This window comes from Carya illinoinensis, chromosome 10 (genome assembly GCF_018687715.1).
Source record: "Carya illinoinensis cultivar Pawnee chromosome 10, C.illinoinensisPawnee_v1, whole genome shotgun sequence".
Lineage (NCBI taxonomy): Eukaryota > Viridiplantae > Streptophyta > Magnoliopsida > Fagales > Juglandaceae > Carya > Carya illinoinensis.
Window position 1 is genome coordinate 23,892,501 of NC_056761.1, and position 21,947 is coordinate 23,914,447.

The 21,947-nt window shown below is 35.3% G+C and overlaps 1 protein-coding gene across 5 annotated transcripts; it reads right to left on the minus strand.

Moving 5' to 3' along the window:
- Positions 1-9,506: 9,506 nt before the first annotated feature.
- LOC122279247 (probable protein S-acyltransferase 4) lies at positions 9,507-19,058 on the minus strand. 5 transcript variants are annotated; one of them, XM_043089716.1, is made up of 7 exons: positions 18,460-19,058; positions 17,893-18,150; positions 15,784-15,972; positions 14,690-14,998; positions 13,233-13,343; positions 10,392-10,984; positions 9,507-9,873 (listed from the first exon to the last, which is right to left on the minus strand). In XM_043089716.1, exons 2-6 carry the CDS (start codon positions 17,953-17,955, stop codon positions 10,394-10,396), a joined length of 1,263 nt encoding a protein of 420 aa, XP_042945650.1. In that variant the 5' UTR covers positions 17,956-18,150; positions 18,460-19,058; the 3' UTR covers positions 9,507-9,873; positions 10,392-10,393. The 5 variants fall into 5 exon arrangements, with proteins under 5 accessions (XP_042945650.1, XP_042945648.1, XP_042945649.1 ...); XM_043089714.1 differs by having other exon boundaries at positions 13,233-13,454; positions 18,460-19,054; XM_043089715.1 differs by lacking the exon at positions 17,893-18,150 and having other exon boundaries at positions 13,233-13,454; positions 18,460-19,050.
- Positions 19,059-21,947: the final 2,889 nt, after the last annotated feature.

A 21,947-nucleotide genomic window follows, 5' to 3' on the forward strand; every position in this document is an offset into this window, starting at 1 on the left:
GGCTATCTTTTCTGACATGGTGGAAGATATAATAGAAGTATTCATGGATGACTTTTCAGTTTTTGGTACATCTTTTGATCATTGTTTGCATAACTTAGCTCTTGTTTTGCAGAGATGTGAAGATAAAAATCTAGTCCTAAATTGGGAGAAGTGTCATTTCATGGTTCAAGAAGGGATCGTGCTGGGCCATAGAGTGTCATCCAAAGGAATTGAGGTGGATCGAGCCAAAATTGCAACCATAGAGAAACTACCACCTCCAAAGAATGTGAAGGGAATCAGAAGTTTTCTGGGACATGCGGGATTTTATAGAAGATTTATCAAGGATTTTTCTAAACTCTCTAAACCTTTATGTAATCTTCTTGAGAAAAATTCTGCATTTGACTTTGATGTTGTTTGTTTGCAGGCCTTTAATGCACTCAAGGAGAAGCTAATTTCAGCACCAATTGTGATTGTGCCTGATTGGAGTCAACCTTTTGAAGTTATGTACGATGCAAGTGACTTTGCAATTGGAGCAGTGTTGGGGCAAAGGCGAGACAAACTGTTTAGAGCCATCTATTATGCAAGCCGGACATTGAATGAAGCTCAATTGAATTATACGACAACTGAGAAGGAGATGCTTGCTGTGGTGTTTGCTTGTGACAAATTTTGGTCTTACCTCATTGGTACAAAGGTGATAGTGTTCACTGATCATGCAGCACTTCGCTATTTGTTTGGCAAGAAGGATGCTAAGCCTAGGCTAATTCGTTGGATCCTCCTTTTTCAAGAATTTGATTTGGAGATTCGAGACAAGAAAGGAAGTGAAAATTTAGATGCTCAGCCTAGGCTAATTCACTCGAGCGGAGACATTGGCCGCTCGAGCGAAATCAGGCAGAGTCGAACGCTCGACATGCGCTCAATAGGATGCTCGAGCGAAATCAGACAGAGTCGAACACTCGATGTGCGCTCGACACCCCGCTCGAGCGAACATCGTATTTTGACAGATTTTAGGTTTTCCGCCGTGACACCATATAAAAGCAATTTTTCACTCTAGGGCCGCAAGTTTTGACTGGAGAACACTTCTTGGGAGAGAAAAACATAGCTAGAGGGATTCAAATCATCTGTTTTTGGAGAGGGAATTCCAATTATTGCACGTACGTTGGAATCATACACGAGCACGGACGGGAGAAAAGCGTTGAATCGTTCCCTTGAGCTTTTGACGACGAGTTGCGGCTGCAAGGAGGATTTTTTAGTGTTTATTTTCTTCCCATCTTCTCAGAACAATTATGATGAATTCGTTTATGTTGAATTCCATTTCTAGCATGAGCTAAATTTTCTTCATTCTAGGAAAACGATGTAACCTATTTCCGAACTATGCTTGATTGTCTATGCTAATTTAATGCAATTCTCTCATTGTTTATCTGATTTATTCTGAATTTATTGCTTCTAATTAACTGGCCATTGATTAGATGATAAGTAATCTTGTGATTTGCTATCGAAAGAGGGAATCAGAGGGAATCATAGGGTAGATCTTGGATATTTCAGCATAGGTAAGTATACAGATCGAAAGACTTGTATGAACCTATGTAGTAATTAAATCATTGGTCTTATTGCGTTTTTGATTATTGAATTTGCATATTCTTGTGTGAATTGATAACCAAGAGTCAATTCCAATTGACTATCGAAAGAGGCTTTTGGATGAGGCTTTTGGATGAATTAGAGATTTGCTAATAGACAAAAGAGATTTAAATTAAATTAGCTGGATGAGAAAAGCATAGTGAAGAAGTAGGTGAAATCGATTTCCTAGAAGTTTTCTTCCCATTAATTTGATCTTCGAATGTCAGTGTTATTTCTTTTGCACATTTTTCTTTGAGTTGATCTAGTTTAGATTGCAACTACAAAAATCTTAGTGATTCCTCTAGATAAAATCAAGTTTAGTATAATTTTGGTATTTGGCAAACGTAAGGTACTAATCCCTGAGGACGATACTCTTCTTATTACTTTACTATAAAACTACGATATTGTGCACTTGCAGTTTTGCACCGGTCACTGGGACGTTACATTGAGAGCTCATGGGCCACCACTTTTGGTAAGTGATCTTGCCTTATCTATTTTGAGTGTTAGATCAACATGTTAGGCTTTGATTTATGGCATGAGAATGAAGATTTGATTGAATTATATGAGGTTTAACTTGAAGAGATGCATTTTGGTTCAGAGTTTTGATTGAATAAATTGTTTTTGAATGAAATTTTAGCCATGAAATGTCTTGACATGGTTTTATATGTTTTACTAATGTCTTGGGAGAATTATTAAAGTTTAAATTTGAGGAAAAAAGCATGTCATGATAGGTTTATAAATCCATATCTTGTGTTCATCATCTAAGTATTCAATTTGCACTTGTATGAGAATGATCTTGGCATATCACGTTTTTTTTCCTCAAGGGTGGCCTTATGAACCTTTAGGAACCAATTATCTTCATGTTAGGCATTGAAATGCATCATGCATACATATGGTTTGAAGGTTTTTGAATGGTTTGGTGTTATTCAACGCTTAAAGTATTGGGATGAACTCATGTGGCATTATTCTAAGTTGTAAACATGTTCCAAGACTAGTTTTATGGATTTACGTTTAATAGAATTGGATCACACATGCATGCAAAAAAGCTATAGGTTTGAAATCACAAAATGGCTACCAAATTGCATGCCATGGGTTGGATGATTTTTGTGACGCCCCCAAATCCCCACGCATGGATACGGGAAAATAGAGACGTCCGGATGATGACATCATGGGTCACCACCCTATCGACGAGTGCCAAGTGTGTGCATAAGCAACAAATGTGCACGAAGAAACACGCAGCGGATAGCAAAGTCATATAATTAAGTACCAGAATTTTTCTTAGTTTAATACAAATTCGTTCAAATCATATCTAATAAAATATTACAAATACAAATATCGTTTCAAACCAACTATAAAGCATAACTCCAACTTAGTACTCCGGCGGAGCCGCATCCTCGGGCTCAGCCTCCTCCTCCTTCTTGATCTCTGCATCAAAAACTACGATACCAAAAATGGTGGCGCAGGTAAGTAAAATCCAAATGTCACTAGATAAAAGTATATTATAACTCAAACAATATGCATGAAAGAATGCCAATGCACAAAACCCATAAACCATATTTTTTCCACGCACGCCAAAAAAACAATTTGGCCCAAAAACATATCATTTAAAACCAAGCCTCGCCATTATCCCAGATAATGGCCCAAACCACCATTTTCCTAGAAAATGGATCACAAAGTCTCAACACATCCCCGCCATTTTCCCAGAAAATGGCCCGCATCTGAAAACCATAAAACCGATCCAATTATGCATGCACCACGATCTCCCCTAGGGATCATCCGCACACTCTGGCTCTGTGTCACACCGAAGGCAACGTCTATGCGTATGACACCTAAACGAGTGATGCCCAGAACTCGCGCCCAGCGCATCCCTGGCCAGGCCATCCTCTAGTCCCCGCCACTCTAGGGACCACGGAGTCGACACGACAGCGTTACTGTATCGTGCGATCCGTTTGTAGCCCTACGACAACCCAGGGGATATCACTCAATATTATCCACTCCCGAGTGACCAGAGGAGCTCCACCGAGATAATAACCCATCCCGGCTTAGGCTCGTGAGACACACGCACCCGAAAATCCATTTACGCTAACAAAACATGATTTTTCTCAATTAAATAAAATACGCATGAATGCAATATATAAATACAACCTCAAGGCATAAAACAACCAACCAATCACAAATCAATAAACCATGCAACTCCGTCCTCAATCCATCCGACCCCCGAACTCCTCGGACTCAGTTTGGAATCAACCAACCAACCAGATAAATTTATTGTAAGAGTAAAATATATTTAAATCTAAAATTAGAGTTTGAAAAATACTTACAGCACTATACGGTATTTTTTGAAAGCTCACGGCGTTGCAAACGGCGGAGAAAAAGCAACGTAACAGTGTATTGTACACTGTGGCCGTGGGTAATAAATTACCCACTTTCGAACGGGGGCAAACCAATATACGAAATTGATAGGGAATGGTCTAGAGATGTTTATGAAGCTAACGAAAGTGAGAGTTGGCTGTGGGTGGCGGTGCACGGCGGCGGATCGGACACTTGAAGCTAATTTCGACCTTGGAGAGTGAGGGAGAGTGAGGGCTATACATAACTCCGTTGGCCATGAAATTTCTTGGGAAGGTCATGGTGATGAGAGGAACAAGATGGTAGTAGTGAAACACCATGGGTGGCCATGTATGGCAGTGTACGGTGGTGAAATCGAAACTCTAGTTATGGAGACCCATCGGAGAAAAGAGAGAGTTAGGGGAAAAGAAAGACATGGGGAGGAAGCCCTTGATGTGGTGAATCCATTGGTGGTGCTTGGTGGCTGATTTGGCCGTGTATGGTGGCTCAAAGAGGAGAAAAAGGCTAGAAGACCCATTTGTTTGGAGGAGAAAGGAGAGAGATTGGGTGGCCGGCGTAGCACACCACCGGTGCAGTAGAGCTCGCCGGTGAGGGAGGGACATGCCGGAGGTGGAGGTGGGTCACGGCGGCTGGAGGTGGCGCTAGCTGGGTGGGCTAAAGGGACGGACGGAGGGGGAGGGAACTCGGCTCGCGCGGGAGAGAAGGGAGAAGAAGAAGAAGAAAAGAAAGAAAAAAAAAGAAAAGAAGAAAAGGAAAAAGGAAAAAGGAAAAAAGAAAAAGAGAAAAGAAAAGATGGAGAAAGAAAATGAGGTCCAATCCTCACTTCCGGATCCAAAAACTGATCCGCCGAAAATGATTTTAAAAACATAAAACGACTAAAATAAATTAAACACCACATCAAACTAAAATAAAACCAATTTAAAATACAATAATTTAAAATAAAAGGACCAATATACTAATTAAATTAAAAACACTACTTCAGTGAAAATACACGTAAAAACGGGGTATCACAATTTTGACATAGTAGTTGCTTTATTTTTGAAGTTCTAAGGTCATATATGGATTTAGAATATAGAAAATATGGGCTTTGTGAAGTTTGGTGAATTTTGAGAGCAAATCACAAATAGTGAAAGTTTATGGCTTTAGTGGTAATTTTGAAAAATTATAGGGGCCATTGCATAAATATTGCATGTGCCCTCTTGATTATGAACATCTTCCTTAGTTATGCAATTCCTAACTTAGAATAACTCTTATTATAGCTGCACCAATTTTCCAAGTACCTAGAAAGTTTGTAAGTTTGCTTCTAACTTACTCTTAGATAATTTATTTAAGATTTTTGTATAAATGCCACATTCATATTATAAATATTGTTTTGAGCATGAAACATAATATAATACATCATTTAGCATTTGATTACTTGCTGCATAACATGTGAAATTCTCACAATTTTAGCATATTGCTTACAAATGTCATTTTCACATGAAGCTTATTATATATGCACATGTCATGAAATACATTTTACAAGCATAGCATGAAAATAAAACTTTTGTCATGACCCTAGTGGCTAGGATGGTGAATTATTCTAGGGGAACTCCTTTGTCCAAGTCTCCATTCCATCCCAAGTGGAGATTGGGGGCATCATAATTTACTTAATGAAACGTTTCGGATCTAATGGTTTGATCAAAATGAAACCACATAGCTTTCGATTTTAGTGAAAGGGTGAAAACCAATTGTGTTAAGTTTGATTTTTGTGACTTTTTGTGGTTTTGGCTTAATGGTTCAAAGCATGATAGTTCTTAAGAATGTTTTATGAATGTATTCAGAGTATAAAAGATAGGGTTCGAAAGAATTGCAACAAAAACTATGAGATTTGGCCTATATATGTTTCGGCCAGTGCATGTTTGACCTAGTTGTGCTATGTTTTAAATTTTTCTAATTAGATATTTAGACTTAGGACAAAGTTTACATAACGAATGTAAATTTTGGTGAGTTTTGGAGTTAAGATGTGAAATCCTTAAGTTAGGGATAAAATAGTCATTTTTCCACATATAGAGGGTAAAATGGTTTTACTCTAAGTCAATATTTTCTTGTTTCTAAGTTCTTAGTGAGGAGTTTCTAACATTTAGAAATCTCTCCTTACAGTTTCTCATTTCTTTGTGCATTTAATTCGTCACGTTACGTTCACTATAAGTTAGCTTCTAACTAGGCTTGAGCAGAAAACCCGTTGACACAATCCACCCGAATGACCCGAACCGACCCGACCGATAAAATGAGGTTTAAACATGTTGTTTGGTTGAACCCGTGAAATGCCGGTTTCAACCCATTATGGTGTTTTAGGAAATTCGAAACCCTAGCTAGCCTCCCCATTCTCTTCCTCATTCCTCGTTACCTCCATTCCCTCTGTCTTCCTCACCAATCCTTTCCCCAAGCAACATGTTCTTTGACGAGTTCACTGCCACAGCAACCCAACTCCTCTGTCTCCCCAACCCATTCCTTTTGACGAGTTGTGGAGAGAGTCTTCATGATCATTTGGCGTCATAGCCATCACGGTACTTGGGGTTTTGGGTTTGCAAAATAAAACCCAAATGATCATTTCCAATGAGTAATCGACAAGAAAGTAATCCAGTACGAGAACAAAATTTGCAGGAAAACTTAGGACGCGATCTCTCCATCACGTTGAGAAAGAATGAGATTTTCCTCTCCTCTATTTTCATAAGTCTAACAACACAAACCATGATAATCATCTTAGTTCTTCTCCATTGTACCACACACGATGTCCATTTCTTCTCGGTAAGCCCCACGAGATCTATATTTTTCTTCCATTGATTTTGCTGTAAAATATTACCATCGTTTTGGCCTAATTGTGGTTGCTTTGTCACCCCTGAAATTTGTGTTGTTGTTGACCCAGCCAACCCTGTAGAACAGCTTCTTGCTGGTTGGTGAGTATGTTCTTGAAGCCTCTCCTTTCTCGAACTGATGTACTTGTGAATAAAATTTTGACTATACCCAGTGAACTAAGGGTCACAATTAAATGAATTCCAAGAGGAATACAAGCTGAGGTTGAAGAAGATGGGCGAGAAAGAGAGAACAAGAGCAATCGGTGTCAGCTATCGGCAAAATGGTGGATTGGGTTTTGGTGGAAGGTGCTAAGCTTTTGGTGTTTTTTTCTTCGTTCTGATCTTGATTTACAGGTTGACCCGACATTGGGTCAAGTCAGAATAATTTGGTTTCATGCTATCGCAAGTCAGGTCGGGTTGGGCTAAAAAACCAAACGGTTTGGGTGGGTTGCAAGCCTACTTCTAACTTACTGTCAAAATATTGTATATGTGTGTTGGTAAGAGAACAGTTGTTCACATTCTTATATATGTCATGCTATGCCATGTCACTAAATATATATATGTTATACACTTTACTATGTCATGAAATGTATATATGTTATACATTATATTATGTCATAAAATGTATATTTGTTACACATTATGTTATGTCACGAAATGTTTATCTGTTACACATTATGTCATGTCGCATAATTTTCATTTGTTACATGTTGTGTCATGTCATAAAATGTTATCTGTTACATGTTACTTCATATCATGAAATGTACATATGTTTCATGTTATGCCATGTCATTCATCTAATATACATGTCATGTCACATTATGTTAGGTCATCTATCATTTTGTTTCATTTCACGTCATGTCTCGAGTACAGAATGTCTCAAAAATAGTATTTTTCATAACTCTAAGTATTAGGATGAGATAATATCTTAGTGGAACTCCATTGTTAATGCTGGGGCATTTAAATTGATGTGAAATTTTCTGAGTTGACAAAGTACCATCAACAAGTTTCGAATGTGACCTAATTAATTGGTCACTATAGTGAAACTAGGCACCAACACCGATGGTGCCACCCACATTTCAATTTCATGTTATACGGTGATGATACCTATCACAGGATACATACATTACGTTTTTCATAGGAGGTACAGATACCTGTGAACTAATACATATGTTAACGCACTCATAACTAGTGCAGATACTTGTGATGTGATGCAGTATCAGTAGGGGCACACAGCTCAAGAGGACCTGTGTAGCATCCACATTTCATGTTTATTAATCATGTTTAATTATTGAACAAGATTCCAAATTCATGTTATTTCATATTCACGTTCATATTCAATTTTAGTTCAAGTTCAAATTCATATTCGTGTTCAGTTTCAGTCCATGTTCATGTTCAGTTTCAATTCAAGTTCAAGTTTAAGTTTAGTTCAGTCTCAAGTTCAATTCCTTTCATGTCAATTCAAGTTATGTCAGCACATGCCATATTATTTATTAAGTCACGTCAAGTTTATTTATGATCACATTTTTCATGCTTTTTCCTGTCATGTATGCATCTTTAGTTTTTGCTTGTACTTGAGGAGTTTGGTCTCCAGTACTCTTATGATTACAAACCTTTTGGACTTGTACTGTAATCTTGAATGTCTATCACATTTAGTTTATGAATTATGTTTTAATGTTTTGGGATATATCTTATTTGGTGCACAATATTGCTTAAAGAAAAAATTATCTGTTGCGAGTATGGCATATTGCTAAATGCATTCTAGATGGATTGCATCCTTAATTGTCATGAACAGGGAGCATGTAACCTTGAGTTACATGTCTCGAGATTTCAAAGTTCATCCGATCCCAAGCGGAATATAGAGGCGTCACAGGTAAATAGGTACTTTCTAACTATCTAGAAAATTTTTCATCCAATAACTCAAATAAAAAATAATTAAAAGCAACCCAACCAAGAGAAATCATACAACAATTTTGGTAACAAAGTGGAAACTCATTTAAAGGGAGTCTTGAGAATCTAAAACAATTCTAGGTGTAAGTCTCCACTTCGAATCCACCAAAGAAGTTTTGTTCGTTACAAACAATTTAGAAACACTTACAAATCCTAGAAGTTTCTAAATTTAGCTTACAACAATACAAGTGACCCACTTGATATTTGCACCTTGGCAAATCTGGACCTCGCTTCTTCAGCTTTTCCAAGCGATCTCTGAAACTACTGAGACGTTTCACGTGTCTAGTGAATTTCATTCTTCAGCTATTTTTATCTAGTCAACTTCAGAATTTGGAGTACTTCGAGGAACATAAAGTTGTAGAACCATCACGACACATTTATCCAATGTTTGGGATCAAAAGATATGACTATTTTCACTTCGACCAGACTTATCCCGCCAAGTCCAACAAACTTTCTATTCTTGCGGATTTTGCTCCAATTTCAATATAAACTTCACCCAATATAATTTCAATTCAATTAGACTAAATTGTCCTAAGAATATGCCGGCATACCATCTGAAATTAACAAAGAGTGAGGTGAAGAATTGGTAAAGTAGGTGATGACGTTTCGGAACGAAGACTGTAGTGGACCACACGTGCGTGGAGGTTGTCTTGCACGAGATACAGCGTATGTCGTGGTGTTCTTCTTGTATAAACGCCATCCTTACTATTTGGGTTTTTAAGTGTTATTGTCATGGACCATTAGGCTGGGTTGTCAAATAAGTTGTTGGGCACGCTGTTTTAGCTGGGAATTACAGAATTTATAGTTGACGTTAAGAATTCTTTCAAAAAAGAGAAACTTATGGAGGTGCGCTAAGTTCCTCAAAAAATCAGAGAGCGTCTGAGAGAATTTTCTCGGGTGTTCTTTCAATACAAATGGTATTATCTTTCCTTTTCTTTCTTTACAACCAACAACACTTTACAATCATTAGTCAGAAGAGGTGGAACCTTAACTGACGAAAAAGCCTATGGATCAATCTCCTCTTCTTTTCCAGCAAAATTAACATTCCTGCGCATCATTTTAACCTCTGCATTTGGGAACTCACAATCCTAGAAAGACAGATATCCTTGTCTGCTTCTAGATGTACAAGCCACAGAAGAATGTCCTGCAACAATCCAAATGTTACAAATTATCATGGCTAAAGCAGATTGGACTATTTAGTATCTTAACACCATTTACAACTTCAAGAAATAATAAAAAAATAAAAAATAGAAACAATCTTCTAGTAGCCTTTTAGAGGTGATGAATAACTTGCCCATGGAATGATGGCACTCAACTTCAACTTACTCATGGGAGCAAAGCAGATCTAGCCCATGGTCAGCCATGCCATTTATCAAACATATTATGTAATAAAACTCAAGAAGCAAATATAATATACGTTCCGTTTGTCTACAACTATGCACTTTGATCGGAAGCTGCTTTATCTGTAAGCAAGGCTTTAGAACTAGGGATAATATTTTTTAGGTATGATGTAGATGGATTAAGTTTCTCCTGGTTGCTGTCAAAACAAGCATTGTTTAACACTAACATTGGTTATGATTGAACAAGTTTTCTGTTCCAAAACAACAGATGCTTAGGTGAAAATAAAAATAGAAGTCGAGAAGAGTCATAATAAGGGAAAACCTCTATGCTTGGAAAACTGGTGTTATGGTTTGGTGCGGGTTATTTCCTTCATCAGTTTCCTCGACTGCTTTAGTTCCATTGACAGCTACAGACTTTTGGTCAGATTCTACAGCTCCATCACCAGAAGAGGATATTTGAATAGACATTGTCACTTCATCTGCAATTAATGAGTTTTGCATGAATTCTGTCACTCCATCTTCACCAATGGAACTTTGAACAAATTGTTTTGATTCCTGCTGAACAGGCAAAGCATCAATAGCAGGTCTTTGTTCTTCCTCCATACTCTTCATATTCTCCTCCAAATCATCATAGTCCAAATTTCGCAAAATTTCTGGAAGCGAGAAACCACTGCTCTCTGCACGCCTAGTTCCCATTTCAATGTCAATTTTCTCCTTTGGGCTAATAGTAGCTTCCCCAAGATTTGGAGTCACAAATGCCACAACCGCATGTCCGTCGTCCTCCACAAATGATCGGAATTTATTCACAGAATGCGGAATCTTAGAGAATAAAACTTCTCTGAGGTTTTTCTTCATTCCCTTGTTGTATGGGTTCTCATTCTTATCATATTGGTAACGGAAGTTTTCATACGTTGTCTGAAATGGACCAAAAAAATAATGGATTGAATATAATTAATTCAACAATTGTCATCCATCCAATTTGGACGAAAAGCTATTAAAAATGGAAAATAATAATAAAGAAGCAGAGAGTAGATACATATGACCCTTTTGTTAGGAAAAAGAAGAAAGAAAGAATGAAAACGAACAGCATATCAGATATGCACAAGTTAGTGAAACTTTACACGAAAAGATACATGATGGCCCCGGTAGAAGCCCGGTATAGACTTGCACCTAGGCAACCTTCCTGAAAAAATGGGATAAATTTCTTTGCCTGTCTTGCAATATAAATATTATCTTAAAAAACAAGAATTTTAAGAAATTCCTAAATTCAATGAAAATACGGATTTCGACAATAAAAGGCTAACAATGCTCTGTTTGAGTTAAGGCTTAGTTGGGATAATTTTTTCCTTTTATCTATTTTCTGAAGAAATCACACATTACTCGCAAAGTAAAACACATTATATATTATGATGTCAGAGATGAAAACTCATTACGGGACCTATATAAGAGAAGCTGTGTTTTGTGGTCATGCTGTAAAAATAAGTTAGAAAATTATCTGTTCATAGAATCAAATTACAAAGACAAGAAGATTCAGATCGTAATGGTAGGAGATGACAAAATTAAAGATAATTACATATGTGAGTCTGTGAGACTAGATAACAGAAGACTAGTTAACTTTCAAGAATTGACCAAGGTACCTTTGCAGTTAAGTTATACAACTCTAAGCTTTTGTGACAGATAACAAGAATCGGAACTGTAATCATTGCTGGTGCCAATGGATTATATTATTTTTTTCTATAATCATTGCTGGTTTATCATTGAGGGGTCTCTATGTTGCAGAATTGGAGTTCTTCCAAGGGGGTGATCTCTCTTATGCCTACACTACTTTGGTTATACTGGTGGCAAAGGTTGAGAATCCAAAGGAATTTACAGCTTTTAGGCAATATAGTTTATGCTAAGTTTCCTAGAATTTATTTTTTCATGATCTTTGCTAAGACTACTCTTTGCCTAAACATGTATCTCATAGTCAAGGGGCATTTGTGGAGGGAAGATTGATTTATGAGAAGATTGTTTTCACTATAAAATTATTATATAGTTCAGGCGAGAAAACTATTTTTTTAATGGGTGGTTTAAAGCAAGGAACCTCAAGCGGGTAAGGTAGTTCTTAAACTTGTCATGGCCAAAGCATTTGACCTTAGTGAATTGGTCTTTTTCATCTCAGGTTCTCCTTTTGGCTTTAGTGATGACAGGATTGGTCTTGTACAGAAGTGTTTCACGAATCCTAATTTATCTATCTGCTTAATGGCACTCATGAGGGATTCTTTTCTTCCACTAGAGAACCAAGGAAGGGTGATCCTCTTTCTCACCTCCTTTTTATTCAAGCGAAGAACAATTCAGTAGGCTGCCCAATTTGATGGAGGAGGATGTTTTGGGGAGGAACCATGTTTCTAGAGGGTGTGAACCTATAACTTATCTCCTTTTTGCTGATTATATTCTCATACACACTAATGGCTCTAAGAGATCTGTGCAGACTTCATTGTAATTTATTTTGAGTTCTGAACAAACATCAGGCCAGCTGGTTAATCATAGTACCAGTTCCTTCTGTTCATCATGCTATAACTAGAGGTAGAAGGGAGATCTTTCAATTCCCACTGGCTAATGGGAGGGTTCTCTTCCATTTACCTTTTCTATCTTGAAATTCCATTACATTATGGCAAGATTATTTCCATGATGAATTCTCGGTCGTTGAGAAAAGTGGTAGGCTGGAAGGGAACGTTATAGTCCATTGGTGGCAGGTTAAGGCTTCCATTATTTTATCATTACTTTTTACCCACTTTTCATTACTTTTTACTACTATTTAATATTTTATCATTACTTTTTCACTACTATTCACAGAATTTCTGGTATCACCTCACTACCAAAACGCAATCTAACACTCTCATTAAGCAGGTTAACTCCCAGCCAGGTGTAATTCTGCCCTGATCAGAGAAATATTTTCTACTGACTAGGGATTTTCAGTTTCACCAAACGTAAGTAAACTAGAAAAAGCTCTCCGGAACATATTTCATAACAAATAAAAAAATGCCTTATAGATGTTAGGATTTGTTTCAAAATTTATTCATACCCCATACATCAGCTACGTTCATGGATAGGCATCTGACTGAAACATAACGAAGCACCTAAGTGATATACATAGTCATGTATTTTTGAGTAACAAGGTTACCTGGTTTGTGCAAATCAGATAGAAATGGAAAACTGTAAGACCACCGACGAACCAGACAGCTATGAAGCAGTAGACTATGAGAAAATCTGATGGGATATCGTGTCGCATACCCTTCAAAACATTGGCATCCTTTTTAAGAATGCTGATCAAAGAAAACACAAAGACATGTATGCACAAGATGGTTGATGTTGAAATGAACATGAAGAAGAACCGATAGTTACGCTGCAACCAGATCAACGTTTAGATGTACTGTTAATTTCCAAAGAAGACATGAAACAATAAATATAATTTAAAACCTTACATCTTACACTTCCTATCAATTAAATTACTTGCACCATGTTTCTTACATAAATTATGTTTTTCTTCAAACTTTACAAGTCAGACCAGGATTGCTAATTAATATCGTCATAAGAATGTTTCCCTAGTAATCAGGATACATACTAATTGCAAAGGTCTGAAAGCAACTTTGCTGCTCTAATATTAGACAATTGTTGTTTCCCTGCATTTTACATGGTTGCACGCACATTCTAATTGTGAGATTACTAATTGGTGGGTCTCCAAAACAGGTGCTACAATGCCAGTGCTTGGGTTTGACCCGTGACAGTTGTTATATAACAGTTAGGTAGCCTCACAATTGACAGAAATCTGAAGTGGTATCCTCTAACAAAGAGTGACTGGAGGAGCTGGAGGGGCAGTTATCCCAAACAAAGAGACCACAGACGGTGCTATCCAACTCAAAGGTGATAACATTTTAAAATTCACTCCATACCATCGTAGAAACTTGGGCATTTGATTGACATCAAACATCAGTGTCATTTGCAACCAATTTTATTTTTCTTCCAAAAACATGGGTTTATCCTGGGAGAGAGAATTCTAAATACCCTATTAATGCATGAAAAAATAAATGCAACATATAGTATATGCTCAGTATAGACTCTCCAGAAATTAGACAATTTTTGCAAATTGCAACAGTATTTTCTTAAAAAACGATCAAACTAATACTTAATAGTGCAAAGAGGTTTCAAAAGAATTTTAGAGATTCATGTGCTTTTTAATTAGGGAAAAATAATGAAAAAAAAAAATATTTCATTGTAATGTGAATCCTTCAATGACTGTTATCATTTGATTTATCTTTCTATAAGCAACATCATTGAAGAAAACAGATAAGTTTGGGGTGGCTATGGCTTTTCCAACTGAGTACGATGTAGGTTGGGAGAGACTTTGTTTTTGATAAGTGGTTGGAGAGATATCCTAAATCAGGTTTTGAAAGGCTTGGGATATAAAATATAATATAGGAACACGACTGGGAAGACTTTACCCTTCCATTTTCAACCTGGTGCATTCGTAGTGATTAGATGTACCAGCCTTCTAACTACTTCCACCGCATTGCTTTAAGATGTACTGGGCTTTTATATTTTCTTTAAGAAAATCACTGCAAGCTGAAAATTTGAACTTACTAATCCAATGCACTGACCAACCCATGGACAGTGATGATCAAATCTCTGGACACAATTGTTGCAGATGGAACAATGCGAACTACGAGGTGGGCGGTAGAGCAAACAAGTGTCACAGTATTTCACTTTGACAGTGTGACCATTCACAATCACATCTTTCGTCCTGGGAAGTTTCATGTGAGGGGTTCTACCATTAACCCACTCCATAGATTGTGTAGTTGCTTCAAATGCTTCATCTGACTCTGGAGGCCTTGAATTTCTAGGGATTATTCCAGGATCTCTTCCAGAGGTCAAGAAGAGAAATGTTAAATCCTGCACCAAGGTTGACAAGAGTCAGGGATACTACGTGCAGCACGAGCAGTCATCATAAGCATATAGAAGGCATGAAGAAACAATTCTATCAGGGCATTTCGATCACAAATATGGAATTGACATCACTGCATCTTGATTTTTATAGTGTGTGATGGAGATTTTCCAAAGTTCAGAATAGAATCATATCCTAGAGAAGGTGCATATGTGGCATTGTACAAAAACTTGGTAAAAGAATATCAGAGTAATTTTGTAAAATCCATAGAAAAAGAACTGCTCTTGCAGCAGCCAGTACAAGCTACTAAAACAAAACAGACTCACTCCAAGGCTAACTGGCCAGTTATGGGGGAGGAGGTACTGAACCACCGCAACCATGATCTGTGGTCACATGTTCTACTTTCTAGTCCTCTTAGCTGCAGGCACTGCCCTAACTACAATGGATCACTACCTGAGGGCAATCCCTGGCATTGCCATATAAAAAAAACTTTATGATACTCCTAGTTTTCTTTGTGACTTGTACTTTTGGGGGAAGGGGCATAGAAAAAGGCTAAGGCAGTCCATTTCCATGTGGGCATTCACTATGGTTTGTTTCCCTGTTTTTGAACATTATGCCGTACCTGAATATTCAATGCATTTTAATTGTGAAAATTTCATCTGCCATCCCACCTGTATGAATTGAGTCAACAACACAGGACTCCCCCCTTTCTAACTCTCTCTGGCTTTGACCATGCATAGTTCTGGAAACCATCATCATTACTACGAGATGTACATCAAATATAAAAACTTACCAAAACAGTTAGAATTGAGCCCACAAACAACACAGAACACCAAAGTCCATGGTTCTTGTCGTTGTCATCTTTGATCTTAAGATATACATTTATACAGAAAGCAATTGCAGGGCCTCCGATAAGGAACATGGATAGAAAAAGAGAGGCCACATCAGGACCAAATATCAATCTCCCACCACATAAAAATTTCTGACAAAACCATGAAAAGGCTCCATCAGTGCAAGTATGGCACATTAATTCCAGATCTTCAATTAGAAAGCAAAGTAGTAGGCATACTTTAACAGATAGCTTCTTTAATCAGCCGAAATAAAATTCTCTAGAATTTTATGTGCACAAACACACACATCAAGTAAGAGCAAATAAACAAGACAACCTCATTCACTATTACGCAAAAAATAAATATATAAATAGACTGCAAAAACATGAAAGTGCAAGCATCCATTCTAGCCATGCAGAGCGAATCATATGTGCTGATTGGGAGATTTTTCTTTTTTGGGGGGGCTTTTCCCCCGGGGGGTTTGGGGGGGGGGGGGGGGTGGGTGGCGGAGAACAAACAAAAAATTCTGTAGGCACTCAAGAAATGATCACTAGATTCATATTTTTAAAATTTAAAAATAATTTAACTTGGAAAAGGGAGGAAAAAATTGTGCACGACATGATAGATTGTGTGTAAGTAGTGTTTAGTCATTCACCAGCATCATTGTTATTATTAGAAGTTATAGAAATCCATTATTATTTTCTGGGGGCATGACATGACTGAGAAAAGTTTACCAATTCAATAAGCCTTGATATAAATAAATTTGATTTTTTTATTGGCACCGGGTGTCCAGGAACAGCATCCCGACTAATCTCAGGGGTTGCACATGCCCTCGGCAAGGATAAATAAATAAATTAGATTTAACGGTTTCATTACACCCACATTCACTTCGCAAAGACAGCGAGAGACAGAGAGCAAATAATTGACATAAGCATAATCCTTTGAACATGAACTAAATTCAGAATCCCCCATGGATAATCAACTTGTATATAGGCACCACTATCTCCAATAATGCACTTGAGGTACTTGTATGGATAAACAGATCAATATAAAGAACTTCATCAAATTTCCAATACAACTACCACTGATAAAACTTTTGGAGATGGCTTTTTTTAACTGGAAGGGCCTGTATAAAATTTATATGGATTAATAAATTTTTTTGAGATATAATTTTATTAGGCTGTTTGAAAAATTTCCGGGCCCTATTGAGAAGATGTTTGGTAAAAAATTCTCCAATTTTTTTTAATTTAATTTAATTTTTATTATTTTTATTTTTTTATATTGGGAGGGGGGAGGTTTGTAAAAGCTTTTTTTCTATTCTTGTGTTTTTTCATCACAGGAACTGATGCAAATGATAGATGAAAATCATTTTTTGAGATTTGTTCTGTTAAAAGATGTTTCAATTGAAAGTGGAAAAAATTTGAAAATGTTCTTATAGATGTTTTGAATCCAAACATGGACACAGTATCCACATTATGAGAAATAGCCCGTCTATTAGATAAGCAGCCCAACCCCCAATAAGAAGGAAATGACAAAAAGGAAGGGAGAGATCAAAAGAAACACTACCCTGGTTGACATGAACGTAAAGTCAAGTAATAAATGGTGTTTCAATCAAATAAACCCTTACTTCATTTGGTTCCCATTTTAGAAGAATAAACAAAGTGAAGAAGAGCAAAGAAGGAAAATGAATAAAATGAAGAGAGCTGAGAGAAAATAAAGAGAAGGTAAAGAACTTTACACTCATTTTGGTTCACATTCTACATGATAAAATAAAAATAAGAAACAATAAAAAATAATAGAAAAGAAAATTATATCATTCTCTATTTCTGTTGCGAATAAATAAGTGAAGAGAAAACAATATTGAGCAAACGAGATTATAATATGCTTTCTTAGTTAGTTTTAAACTTCTTTCCAAATGTCACCTATGTTTGAGGGAAAGTTCTAGTAGGCCTCAGAATGAATGTTTTGAAACTTCCTTTATTCCACAAAATAAGAGAACTCACAAAATATTTCTCGCCTTTTCTCTGTTGTATGGACTGATAAATTTAGTGTTAGAATATTTCCTTCCTTACACTTATTCCCAAACGAAAATTTGGACCAGCTATTTTTTCACACTTCCATTCCTTTTCTCCCATCCTTGGGCCTTGACAAACTAAAACAGAAAACTTTAAGATTTACTCTTCTTTCCCTTTTTTTCTTCTGGTGAACAAATCATGCTGCAATGTCCTAGTTATGCTTTGGTAGCGTGGTAAGATAATAATCAATAGAAACCGCGTCGACTCTTCCATTTGTTTGTTGTCCCCCAATCACCCATATACTTAGCTCCCTAACTGTTACAATTTTAGCACTGTCAGTTATCAGTAATAGAGGATCATGTTTTCTTCCTTGATAAGTAGCAATAGAGAATCACTCATCGCGATAAAGATAAAAATAAAATTCGTATCTAAAACCAAATAATCACCAACCAGACACGTGCAAATGTAACCCAATACAAGGAAAATGAAAACGATGAAATTGCCCAATCTTTAGTATACCAACCCAATAATAGTAAAGGAAATGACCCAATTCAATTTATGAACTTAAAAATACATAATATTTATAGTAAAGCTCAATTGATATAGAGACTCAGAGAAACTTACATTGCTTCCCTTCCAAACTTTGTAGAGCCTCTTGGGTTTATCACTCGAATCCATACACTCACCACGAAGAAAAACAACCCAGAACAAAGATTAGAATTTCTGTTCCAAACCAAAGAAAACCTCGTTCTTATCAGAGCCCCACTTTCTTTTCCACCCCATCCATTGCATTACCAGACCAGCCCCCAAATATCTCCGCAAGAAATACAAATTTACTTGATGGGATGGTGATCCTGTAGTGGGGGTTAGAAAAACAGGTGATGAGAAAGAGAGGGAGACAGAAAAATATTGTTTGATCTACGAATAACAAATCCAGCTATCTCTCCTCTCACCCAAAAATGTTTTTTTTTTTTTTTTTTTCAGACGGATAATGCCAAGCAAAAAAATTCTCACTTTCCGTCCCTTACTTCTTGGAGTTTGTATAAATCTCTCTCTCCCTGTCTCAAAAACTATATTTTATTTTCCTATTTCTTTCTTCTAAAAGGCTGGCAACCATGAGTTGGGCGGCGGATGTTCCAACTTCCAATTCCTCGCAGACACACTACAGCCTAGTAAACTAAGACCGGCAGCTTACCAAACGTGCAATCACGGCCAGCTCATGTGCTTTGAAAGTTGTCTAATGTCTACACGCGTCTCTCTCTTATTTTATTTCCCTTTCTTTTATGCCCAAAGGAATTTATATATATATAGTTGATCCCATGTTTTAAAAGTGATTTGGATGCAGAAATACTCTCCATCTCTTTTATTTTATTTTATTATTATAATTTTTAAAAATTTTATATAAAATATAATAAATAATTTAATTTTTATAAATCTCAATTTAATTTTTTTAAATTTAAAAATAATAATAATATTAAAAAATAATATTTTATTTAATTTTCTATTTTCATCTAAATCTATATCTTTTTCGTCTCACTATCCAAATAGTCTCTTAAACTTTTACATATCTTTTCTTTCTTTCTTTTTTTAAGTAAAACAGACACATATAGCAATGTGATCTCAACCTAAATCTATTTCTTCTTCTTCTTCTTTTTTAATGCTTTTCTAATTCCTTAAATATGCTTGTAATTTGTATACAACTGTTTTGGATTACTACAATACTATTCATCATGTTTATTTAGTCTACACTTAAATATTGAGTTAAGCTTAATTGAATTAAATTTTTTATAAATAATAGTGAGTTGAATTGATAGAGTGAGTTATATAGGACCTATATAAGATGTATTTAGATATTAAGATGAGTTTAGATATATTTATAAGAAGTTGAAAAAGATTCTGGATCTCATATATAAAAAAATGTTAAGTTGAAAAAAGTTATGAATTTCATATGTAAAAGATGTTTTGAGTTAAGATGAGTTTAGTAATTTGAGAGTTGAATGTTTAGTAATTAAGTTCAATTGAGTCTAACAACTAAACGAGCCTTTAATAATTAGTAAATATAAATTGTCAATCATTTAATATAATGTGGAGAAATTATGAAAAGAAGATAATTAGAAACAGGACCAATAATAAATATTTTTATTTATTTATTTGATACACTCCTTACCAATATATTGATGATAATTAATTGATAACTAAATATCTTTAAGAGTATCCTAATTCGTTTGCCCAAATGAAGATAATGGCCAAAATTTGAATTATTTGTGTAAAAAAGACTTATATTAGATTGGACAAATCTAAAATATTTTATATTTTTGATACAGTAGTTAGCTAAATATGGAAAACTAAATTCATTTACCAAAAATTAAAATACAACCTTCTCATCATTATAATATAATTTATTAATTTAATTATAACATAAAATATGATTTGAGAATTAAATTACCTTTGAAAATATGATTTTTTAATATTAATTTAATTATAATTAATAATATTAAATTGGTAGAATTATAAATTTTAAAAAAATATTAATTTAATAATATTTTATTATTCTATAAAGAATAAATAACTAATTTAATCTAGAGATTAAATTTAAATAAAATAAACAAATATAAAAAAAAATGTGATATTAACTAAATTTTAAATAAGGATTTGACCAAAGCCATTTCATGTTGTCAACGTACATTCGATCAATAAAGAGGGCTTTTGTTTTTGTTTATTTATTTATTTATTTTTTGTAACTACTTTATTCTTTCTATGAGTATTTGGGGTTATCAAGCAAGTGGAAGACATTTTCAAAAAGATTTTTGTGAAAGATGCAAAATTTTAAGTGCAATCATTTTTATGTATTTTTTATATATTTTATTGTTGCCTAGATGACTAACACAAGAGGGGGGGTGAATTGAATTGTATTAAAAAAATAACAATTATAAATCAAATATATAATATAAAATATAAACAAAATATGAAATAACAATAAATATAAAAAATAAGGGTAAGAGAGAAGCAAACTCAATATGTTAACGAGGTTCGGCCCCACTGCCTACGTCCTCGTCTCAAGCTACCCCTTGAGAATTCTCAAATTCACTATTCAACCTCCTTCAGGTGGAGATAGAAACCTATTACACCTTTGAACAATATCGCTACAAAGGATCCGTGTAGAACACCCTCTACACTTGCAATCACCTTACACGTGGTGATTCAACTATTCTCCGTGTAGAATACTTTCTACACACACAAGGGTTATACACACACTTTTTCTGATACAAGAATTGATAGTGGGTAGGTTATAAGAAAACACTCCTCAATGAGTGAAATAAGAACAATATAGCGCAAACTATATCTCTCAAAATGAACAAGGATTAAGGCTCAATGCTTAGAGAAGAGAGAATGAAAGCTTTGAATGAATGTTGTATGCTCTTAGTGTTGTGTATGTAAAGCTCTCAAATGATCTATTTATAGGCATATGAGACTTCATATTCAAATTAAAAAAGATTCACATGTCAAAAACAACATCATTCACTTTTTCAAAAAATTCAAATAAAAGGTTCTTCTTTTTCAATTGTCAAAGACAACATCATTCATTTTTTCAAAAAAATCAAACCTAATATTTTACTTTTGACATATGACAAAAGGAGCACACTTTCCTTTTCAAAAAATTCAAACCTAATCTTTTACTTTTTGCATATGACAAAAGGAGCACACTTTCCTTTTCAAAAAATTCAAACCTAATCTTTTACTTTTTGTATATGACAAAAGAAGCACACTTTACTTTTCAAAATTTTCAAACAAAATCATCTACCTTTTGTATAAGTCTAAAAAAGCATCAATCACTTTTGAAAATATTCAAATAAAACATGCACATGTGAAATATGACAATCAATCATCTTTAATATTTTCAAAATTCAACCATTTAATCAAGGCATGCACATGTAAAAGATGACAATCAATCATCTTTAATCTTTTCAAAGTTCAACCCTTTAATCAAGGTATGCACATGTGAAAGATGACAATCAATCATCTTTCAAAATTTTCAAATTTAATTTTCAAAATATTCATGCACATGTGGAAAATACATTTTAATGCTTTATGATAAAATATTAATTTTGAGC

Excerpts from the sequence above, each read along its gene's own strand:
- LOC122279247 (XM_043089714.1), bottom strand. The coding sequence starts at position 17,955 with ATGGGAGAAAAGGAATGGAAGTGTGAAAAAATAGCTGGTCCAAATTTT. Across the intron at positions 15,973-17,892 it reads ATTTTCGTTTGGGAATAAGT|AAATTTTTATGTGGTGGGAG; the intron begins GTAAGGAAGGAA and ends TGGTTTTGTCAG. Across the intron at positions 10,985-13,232 it reads ATCTGATTTGCACAAACCAG|ACAACGTATGAAAACTTCCG; the intron begins GTAACCTTGTTA and ends GGTCCATTTCAG.